Genomic DNA, 8,772 nt, shown 5'->3' with positions numbered 1-8,772 from the left:
TTTCTGGATCCTGCAGGTTGGCTGTTGTTTTATTTTTCTCCCCAAGGAACCTCATGATCCGGAGCTGCAATTCGGAGGAGGTTCTTCCCTCCAGGTCTCCTGCCAGGGGTGATTTCACACCAAGAAACTTTTCCCTCCCCCAAAAAAATTCAATTTATAAACCGGACCACAGGCATAACTAACACACACGGGGGTGGAATTCGTTCCACCGGAAGATTAGAAGAGAAAGAGCTTGAAATTTCTGTCTCCTTCCTTCCCTTTTCTGCCTCCCTCTTCAAATGCACCTTTTGTTTTGTTTTTTTAAATAAATAAACTTTATTGCTCCGAGGGTCATTTGGAAAAAATCCTTTCTTAGCGAGCCCCTAGAAGCCGAGAGGAACCTACGGGCCAGATTTCAAGTTTGTAAGATTTACGGTTCTGGAGATTTTTTTGATGATGCGTGAGGGGGTATATTTTGCTTTTATAGATAGATATAGAGTGGAAGACTGGCATTTACAAGGATGGCTGGCCAGCTTTCCCATTGGAGATAAAGTTAAGGCTGGCAATTCGTCTTCCACCCCGAAGCTTTTAGAAAAATTAATTCCCGTAAGACAGATCCTGTTTCCGGGCAGAGCCAGACATCTCTCCGTTCCCGTCGCTCGTTGCAACCCACGCCTAGAATGACAAATATGGTGTGTTTTTCCTACTCTGTCTTTTTGTCCTGTGGTCGGGTTTGCCCGGGGAGATTAAAAAAAACACAACATCGAGGGGAGGTTCGGGAGGCCAACGATCGTAAATCGAGCCGGCTTCCAACGCCAACTTGCCTTCTGCCCTAAGCTAACAGATGGTCCTCGGCTTACGGCCGCAAGGGAGCCCAACGTTTCCGTTGCTAAAAGCGAGGACGTTGCCTTTCGCCTCCTTTTTACGGCCTTTCCTATTCAGCGGATCACGGCAGTTGGTAAGTGGGTCACACAGTCGTTAAGTGAATCCGGCTTTCCTCCCCACCCGCCCACTTGACTTGGCTGGTCAGGAGGTGGCTGCGACCGTCGTAAAGAGGAGCATCTGAATTTTGATCGGTCAAGATCCCAGGTGACCCCCTCCCTTCCCCCAAATAATCAAATCAAAATCAAATCTTTTATCAGACTCGTAGGCCAGCGTAATCACCCGATGCGTTCCGCCGGCTGGCTAAAATCGAGCCTCCCTATCCAGGAGCAGTCTACCTGCCCGAAACGCAGCTCTCCCTTTTTCTTTCCCCTCCGCTGGGCAGTTTTTCAGCGAAATTAAGTCACCGGCTCTTCTTAAGTTGTCTCTCTTTCTCTCTCTCTTCGTTTCCTCTCTCTCCCTCGCCCCGTCCACCCCCATCGTCCGCGGGAGATGCAATTTTCTCAGGGAGAGATTGAAAGGGAAAAGCGAAGGATGAGAAGAAGAAAGGAAGAAAGAAAGAAAGAAAGAAAGAAAGAAAGAAAGAGAAGAAAGAAAGAGAAAGAAAGAAGAAAGAAAGAAAGAAAGAAAGAAAGAAAGAAAGAAAGAAAGAAAGAAAGAAAGAAAGAAAGAAAGAAAGAAAAAAAAAAAAAGAAGCAATCTGGCTTCATTCGGGTCAAGGAATGTCGCAGCCTTAATGAACGCTAATAATAACCCCCAGTTGGGAGATATTAGAGGTTGCCCATCCAAACTGAAGCTTTATTGGATGAGTTAATTGAGATTGTTGCTTGCTGGGCCTCGGGGGAGAGAGAGAGAGAGAGAGAGAGAGAGAGAGAGAGAGAGAGAGAGAGAGAGAGAGAGATGAATCAAAGTCAACGGTTTAATTTCCAACGCTGCCAAATTACAAATGCATTAAAACCCTCAGGAGAAATACCTCACTGGCAGCCCCTGCCTGGAACACCAACCCACACACACACGCACACACACCAGCCAGCTTCGAAATCCAGGACACGGCTGTGCCATTCAAACCTCCTTGGGTGGTTTGGCTCCTTCCCATCCTTGCTGGGGGACCAATTCCCCAGGAAACCAGGTTTAGGGGGTGCTTCGTCTTTCCCACTTGGAACCCCACCCACCCACCCCTCTCTCTCTCCGTCCCCGGGGGATCCACTTTCTTGCGTGAAGCTGGCAAAAGAAGATTTCGCTTTCAGCACCGCGGACAGCTCCCGGCAGCTGAGACGTTGCTCTGCCTGTGCATTTGCCCGGGGGAGACGCCAACCATGATCGGGGTCCGTTTGGGCATCGTGGCCCTTCTCTGCCTCTTCTTCCTGGTCCGGGGAGAGCCGGCTGATCAAGGAACATCGGAATGGCCGCTGAAACACACGTACCCAGCTCACGAGAAGGAGCTGGTGAGTGGACGGATTGTGGGGGAGCTGGGGGGGTGGGGGAGAACCCCAAAAAAGAACGACGGGGCAGTTGGTCCATGGCATGGATTGTCCTAGAAGGGCAAGAAACCGGAGCAAGGTAGCTGCTTTGTCGTCAGTGGTGCCCGTTCCCACATACATAAAACGGGGAACGGTGCCCAAAAGTCTCCGGAAACAAGATTAAGGGGAACAGACTGCCATTAAGCCAGCATGCTTCAAAGGGCAGGGCTGCCCATCTAAGCCAGAGGGGATAAGGTCAAGCCTTCTGCCCTCTGGGTGGCGGCTAGGGGGATGATGGGTGCCGTAATCCAGTATTCCCAGAGTAGTGATTCATTGTTCCCATCCATTTTAGCAATGAGGATCCATCCCGCCTCGTTTCGGAGGACGGATTTTTTGGTTTTAAACCGGGAAATATTTCGTTTTCTTGAGCTGTGGTGAAAAACTTCGGAGATTCTGAATCCAATGAATCAAGTTTAAGATTTTGACAGCTGTCAGGCAAAAAAGCCCCCTCTCCAAACTTGGAAAATAAGACCCTTGGTACGGGGGGGGGGAGGGAGGGGGCACCACAGCCCATTAACCCCGGTTGAACCCGTTTATGCAGCAAGGGAGCAATTCACATTCGCCAACCTGGTTTGATCCGGGGAGCGCCGCCATTGAAGGACCTCGCTGCTTTGCCTCAGCCAGGCAGGGAGGGAGCCTCCAGGTTCGGAGGCAGTCTACCTGGTCTCACTTTTTTAGGCGGCGAAGGGATTGGGAGAGAAAAAGGGACTCCCGGGATGGGAAGGAAACCGACATGAAAAAACAAACCAAACATGTGCAACGTTTTGATTTCTTGCAGCTGGACGAACTTCAGGAGGTGCTGGAAAAACTGCAGCATAAGAAGGTCTCCGCTTGGGAGAAGAAATTCAACCAAGTGCCCAAGGTATATTTGGGGAAGGGGTGGGTGGGAGGCACCCCCATAATTTAAGGGGGAGAGGGGAGGGCACCCCCGTGACTTCTCCCTCTTTCTGAGAACGATTATCCTCGCCGCAAGTCTCGAGAGGCGAGTCTGAAGCACTGCAGAAACCGGATCCCGGAATCTTGGGATTCTCGCAGGCCGATGCCACGAGGTCATCTAGCCTGACCCCCGTCCGGCCCCGGGTTCTAGCCATTTGTCCCGCACGGTTCCGCTTGGGCTTAAGGCAGAGAATGGAGCTTCCTGGTCGTGCGGAAGAGCGAAAGGGCTCGCCAGTTCAAGAAAAAGGGGGTGGCACAGCCTGGGGAGGGTGGTTGGGTGGGGACGGGCAGATTTTGACCCTCTCCCGCCTTCCTTCCAGTGCTCCTTTGGAGACTCCTGCGCCGTCCGGAAAGGCCCCCGTATCGGCAAACTCTGCGACTGCCCCCGGAGAGCGACCTGCAACGCTTTCCTTCTCAAATGCTTGTGAGACGCGCCCGATATGCCCTCTTCCACCTTTGCACCTTCGTTGTTCTGCTTCTCTCTGCAATCGGTCAGCTCTGGGGGGGTGGGGGTGGGTAGGGATTTTGGGGGGGTGGGGTGGGGTAAGAATCGCTCCCCCTTTGCTGAAATCCTGGAGCCGGGCTTTGGGAGGAATAAAGGAGACTTCCTGAGCATGTCTAGAGTGGGTTTGTTTGTTTGTTTTTCTTCTGCCAGGGGAGGCCTTTCAGAACCGAGGGTGGAAAAATTGGATTATTATTTTTTTTGAGGTTGTTCCTAGCTGGGCTGGGCCTGAAAATCGGATTTTGGGGGGATGATTCTCAATCTGGATGCTTTTAATTTGGAATAAAACATACACGCTGCCTGCTAAATCTTCCCACTTGGGGTTCTTAAACCATTTGAGGCTGCCCATAAAACCAAAGATATTCGAATTTGGCCTGTCGTTCAAATCCAGGCCTGTTCCGCTGCAAACAACCCAACGACGTTTGAAATAAAAGACAAATTATAATCTGGATCCATGCACACACACACACAAACACACCCAACGTTTATCTGGGTTCTACAAGAAACACGTTTTCTGAGTCGGTCCAAAGCCATCGACCTATCAACACAACCAGTTGGCATCTTCCCTATTGCAAAAGATAAAACCCAGGATAAAACTAACCGCGGTTTAAACACTGTGGGGATGCAGACTGGATTTACAATCAGTAAGGATCTAGTTGATTCTCACTCCTCCACTTTTCCCTGCAGTTTATTCCTTTATTCCAAAATTGCTGAGCTTATTTTAAATCTGTGTTTCTCTATCCTTGGCAACTTTGCAATCAGTGGACTTCAACTCCCAGAATTCCACACTGCGCCGACTGGGGAATTCTGGGAGTTGAAGCCCACCTCACTTCCACTGAGAAATATTCCTTTTATCATCATCGCCATCGTTTAAACAGTCCCACAATTCCTTGTGGGGTGGAGTTCAGACAACTGAATGGAGCTAGCAGAGTGTTTTTTAACTGGCCGGATGCCTTTCTCGTTGCCAGCGTGGAGTTATATTCAGCACTCCTGAAATATGACCTTCACGTTGCTCCAAATATAGTTTTAAACGTTGCTCGATTCTCAACCCACGAGAAAAACCTTCACAAGTTTCGCCCCCCCTCAAAAAAAAAAGGCCACAAGCCACAACTTCAAAACAACCACCAATGCTGGGAGCGACGCCTTTAATCACAATTCGGAGGAAAAGGATTCGGGGATTTTATACAAGGGAAGGGATGAAAAGAGGCTCGTTGTCCCATTTGTACGACGCACTTCCAGCCGCGAGAGGCTCAAAACGACGGGCGAACGTTCCCGGGCCTGGAAGCGAGTTCAAATTGCACGGTTTCCCACGGGCAGAGGTGAAGGCTCAGGGAAGAGGGGGCCCCCAAACGTGGCGGGTTTTCTCAAAGGGGAGGGGAGGCACCCCCCTCTTTTGCCACCACCCTGGAGAGGGAAGCGACACCGGTCCGTGGGAGTGTGCGTGTGTGTGCAGCCCCCCCCCTCTTCCTCTGCAGCGGACCGCTCCTCCCTGCGGCGAACTCTGGATCCGTCCCGCTCTGCTTCGCCCGCAACCGACGCTAAATCGATTCGATCTGCTTCCGCACCTTCTCCAGGGCTTTCCCGTCGAGCACCCGCTGGCGGCACACCACCAGAAGGGCGAAGACAGCGGCGGCCCCCAGCATGGCACCCTCAAACTTCCAGAAGATCCGGGTCTCCATTTCCAAAGAGCGGCAACTGCGGGGAGAAAATGGCCGTGGTGACAGCAGGGGGAGGGGGGGAGGAGAGGGAGACCCAGAGAAGGGGGCTGGACTAGAGAACCTTGCGGGTCCCTGCCGAGGCGAGGATGCCGCGATAGAGGGATCTAGCTTGCTGATGAGATTTGTATCACAGGCACAGGCAGGCATCTTGTGCATTGGGGGGAGGAACCCCCCAAATCCACCGACTTGTAAATGAATTGCCAGACTAAGAGGGGAGGACTTCAACACCCAGAATCCCCCAGCCAGCCTGCTTTAAACCATGGTTTGATGGCTGGGGGATTCTGGGCGTTGAAGCCCACCCTAAACAGATCACACCCACCTCTTGAATTCGCCTTTCTTGGACAACCCGCAGTTGATCTGCTCAACAAACCCGGTGACGCCGCATTCCGACATGGTTTTCTAGAAGCGAGGAGAGACGGCGTTTTGAAAGACCACCGAGCCACACACACCCCGAAGCAGCCCTCGTTTTGCCTGGAGCGTTTTAACCTAGTAGAGTTTTCCATTCCCGGCCATCTTCCAAACCAGGATATGGAAAAAAAAGTTTGAAGTGTGGCGAGCCGAGGAACCGAACGCAGAGTTTGGCATCATGGTGGGTGAAAAAAAATATATGCAATAAATAAGTCATAATAAAAGTGAAGAGAGATTTCAGAACGGCGTTTAAAAGGGTGGGAAAAGCGACGTATCCAACTTGGAGGAAGTTCGTTTCCTGTCCTGTGACAATCTTGAGAGATGAATTTTTGATTTTATTAGATTTTATTTTGGTTAATTACGTCCCGTGTTGTAAAAAGCAGGTATTATTCATCTCGCAATCCTTTGTTTTCTGAACGAAGTTACAATGGCGCTGAAAAAAAGTGGAATTCAAATTCCGTAACAACCGGTTCTGTGGCCGTGGCCTAATTTGTGGGTGTGGCTTCATGATCGTGTGACTGGGCGTGGCTTGTATGTAAATATTGCAAATATTTATGTAAATATTGAATCTTTTTTTATTAAAAAAAAGAGCAACTTTTACCCAAAAGCAGGCAGACTGAGTTGGTCACAGAATCACAGATTCACTCAGAGATCTATCTTTCCGCCATCTGCTGCCTGAGTCTGCACTGAAAAAATAGAAGCTAGGAAGGTTCAGCTCTGCTTTTAGATGAGCTAGAAAGCAAGAAACCCCCACCCCTGCTTATGACCGTTTTTCACACTTACGACCATTGTATCATTTCACCACTACCCCCATAATCCAAATCCATCTCATATTTATGACGGTCGCAGCATCCCGGGGTCCCCTTTGGTGACCTTCTGATGAGCAAACGGGGGAAGGCGGATTCACTTAACAACCGTGTGGCCAACTTAGCAAACTGCAGTGTTTTGCTTTAACGACTGGCCCAAGGCAGGTCGTAACACGGGGCAAAACTCACTTCCCCAATGACATTTGGGGCTAAATTGTGGTCATAAGTGGAGGACTAAGAGCATTCCCAGGAGGGAGCCTGTCGCTTCTCTGTACAGGATGGGTTTTCGGGAAGCATGGATCGTCCCAATCCAGAGACAACGATCAATGGCGGCAAACAAATCAGACACACACTTTCGTGCCCGGCTCTCTCTCTCTCCTTCCTATCACCCTCTGCGCCCCCCCCAACGCCTGCCAAGGCATCCCCCCTCCCCAATCACCCCCCTGCCCCCCCCAAAAAAACCCACTTACAATCTGGAAACTCGTGCAAGGAGCGCACTCCGTCGTCACCACGAAATCCTCCCTCCGCCAACACGGAGTTGTGCCCGTCAGACTCGCTGCGGGAAAGCCGAACGGGACAACGGGGTGAAAATAGCGCCCGCTCCCTTTTTCTTTCTTTCTTTCTTTTTTTTTTTTTTTTTGAGGTACCCCGAGATCACCCCCCATATCGGTGCCACCTTGCTGGTGCCGAGTGCGAAATCCTTACCTGGCGCTTTGGCATCGTTCTTGGCGATTCCCTCGGCCGACCTGCGAGAGACAAGAGAGGTCAGCTTGCATTCACTCCACGGCGGCGGCGGCCGGAAAGGTCGTGAAACGGGTCTCCAAACTCACTGGATAAAAAGGTTTCCCTTAGCCGTTTTGGGCTCGGTGGCCCGTCGTTAAGTCGAGGACCACGAACGGACGGAGCTCAAGTTAGCCCAAATGATTTAAAAATAAAATTAATTTAAAAATCCAATCGTTCATTCCCCCTCCCATATTTTGGCAGGCAACCGCCCCCTTTTGCTTTATTTTTTGAATGGTCCCCCTCATTTAGCAGCATTTCGTATCGTCGACATTTCAAGGACTACACCACCCATCATCCCCCAGCCAGCAAGGAGAGGTGCAGGGGGAGCCTAGAAAGGGGGTTCAATGACCCTCCCCCGTCGTTTTTTTTTAACCCACAAGGCTACACCTCTTATCCTCCCCCACCCACCCCCACCTTGGTGGTCCTGAGCCCCATGGGACTTGTAGTCCAACCCAGGAGCAGCTGGCTGGGGGAGCATTGGCCCCTCCAGAAAGAGACTGCCCTCCCTCCTAAAAGGACCCCTCCCCACCCACCCCCACCTGGGTCTCCCCACCCCCACCCCACGAGGGGGACCCCCCACTTACCGCGAAGGGGCGACCACCAAACCCAAAATCGCCCAGAGCGCCAGGCGCCATCTTGGCCCCATCCTCGCCCGGCACTTCCGCCCTCACACACGGGGTGCATTCTGGGAAAGAAAGGCAACGGGCCGGCGCTCTGCGCACGCGCGGGGAAAAATAAATAAACAAAAAGGCTCTTTGCCCAGCCGAACGCAAAGGGGCTCAAGTCCGTTTTTGGGTTTGCCGACCAGGCACTTCGGGTCTTCGGTTGCAGCTCGGAGAAAGAGGACGGACAATTATTATCGTCCTGTATATGTGGGACTTAGGCGTGTATTTATAGGCGTTCATAGCATGTCTGCGTGAATTTGTATATCGCTTTGGTTGTATGCCATAAATAAATAGTTGCATTTATTAGCTGCCAAATCTATCTGGTTATCTATCAATCTATCTCTGATATTTCTATCATCTATGTATCTACTTATCTATCCATCCACTATGTTTCTATCTGATACTATTACTATCTATTCCTCCATCTATCCATCCACCCACCTATTCCTCCTACATGTCTGTCCGTCAAATATCAATCTATCATCTATTATATCTATTCTATCAACTATCTCCCTGTATTTCTATCTATATCATCTATGCACTGTTTTCTATCTGATTCATCTATTCATAATT

At 50.7% G+C, this 8,772-nt stretch overlaps 2 protein-coding genes across 4 annotated transcripts; one reads left to right on the top strand and one right to left on the bottom strand.

The window, feature by feature from the left end:
• Nucleotides 1-475: 475 nt before the first annotated feature.
• Nucleotides 476-3,814, top strand: LOC113430432 (cocaine- and amphetamine-regulated transcript protein-like). 2 transcript variants are annotated; one of them, XM_087943785.1, is made up of 4 exons: nt 476-671; nt 2,109-2,306; nt 3,160-3,243; nt 3,638-3,814. In XM_087943785.1, the coding sequence occupies exons 1-4, from the start codon at nt 660-662 to the stop codon at nt 3,743-3,745; spliced, it is 402 nt and encodes a 133-aa protein (XP_087799911.1). In that variant the 5' UTR covers nt 476-659; the 3' UTR covers nt 3,746-3,814. The 2 variants fall into 2 exon arrangements, with proteins under 2 accessions (XP_087799911.1, XP_087799910.1); XM_087943784.1 differs by lacking the exon at nt 476-671 and adding an exon at nt 699-937.
• Nucleotides 3,815-4,930: 1,116 nt separating this feature from the next.
• JTB (jumping translocation breakpoint) lies at nt 4,931-8,203 on the bottom strand. Of its 2 annotated transcripts, none has more exons than XM_087943136.1 (5): nt 8,119-8,203; nt 7,457-7,497; nt 7,222-7,307; nt 5,857-5,936; nt 4,931-5,514 (listed from the first exon to the last, which is right to left on the bottom strand). In XM_087943136.1, the coding sequence occupies exons 1-5, from the start codon at nt 8,178-8,180 to the stop codon at nt 5,358-5,360; spliced, it is 426 nt and encodes a 141-aa protein (XP_087799262.1). In that variant the 5' UTR covers nt 8,181-8,203; the 3' UTR covers nt 4,931-5,357. The 2 variants fall into 2 exon arrangements, with proteins under 2 accessions (XP_087799262.1, XP_087799261.1); XM_087943135.1 differs by having other exon boundaries at nt 7,222-7,311; nt 7,458-7,497.
• Nucleotides 8,204-8,772: the final 569 nt, after the last annotated feature.

The sequence above is a fragment of the Notechis scutatus genome, chromosome 14 (assembly GCF_049901735.1).
Source record: "Notechis scutatus isolate UNSWTSFEM ecotype Mainland chromosome 14, rNotScu1.2, whole genome shotgun sequence".
NCBI lineage: Eukaryota > Metazoa > Chordata > Lepidosauria > Squamata > Elapidae > Notechis > Notechis scutatus.
This window is presented reverse-complemented; position numbering and strand designations above follow the sequence as displayed.

What these genes read in the sequence shown, in the direction of transcription:
- LOC113430432 (XM_087943784.1), top strand. Translation starts at nt 824, where the DNA reads ATGGTCCTCGGCTTACGGCCGCAAGGGAGCCCAACGTTTCCGTTGCTA. An exon ending in TCAGCGGATCACGGCAGTTG is followed by an intron (nt 938 to 2,108) that starts GTAAGTGGGTCA and finishes TTTCGCTTTCAG; the next exon opens with CACCGCGGACAGCTCCCGGC. An exon ending in AATTCAACCAAGTGCCCAAG is followed by an intron (nt 3,244 to 3,637) that starts GTATATTTGGGG and finishes CCTTCCTTCCAG; the next exon opens with TGCTCCTTTGGAGACTCCTG.
- JTB (XM_087943135.1), bottom strand. Translation starts at nt 8,180, where the DNA reads ATGGGGCCAAGATGGCGCCTGGCGCTCTGGGCGATTTTGGGTTTGGTG. An exon ending in TTGGTGGTCGCCCCTTCGCG is followed by an intron (nt 7,498 to 8,118) that starts GTAAGTGGGGGG and finishes TGTCTCTCGCAG; the next exon opens with GTCGGCCGAGGGAATCGCCA. An exon ending in AAGAAAGGCGAATTCAAGAG is followed by an intron (nt 5,515 to 5,856) that starts GTGGGTGTGATC and finishes TTCTCCCCGCAG; the next exon opens with TTGCCGCTCTTTGGAAATGG.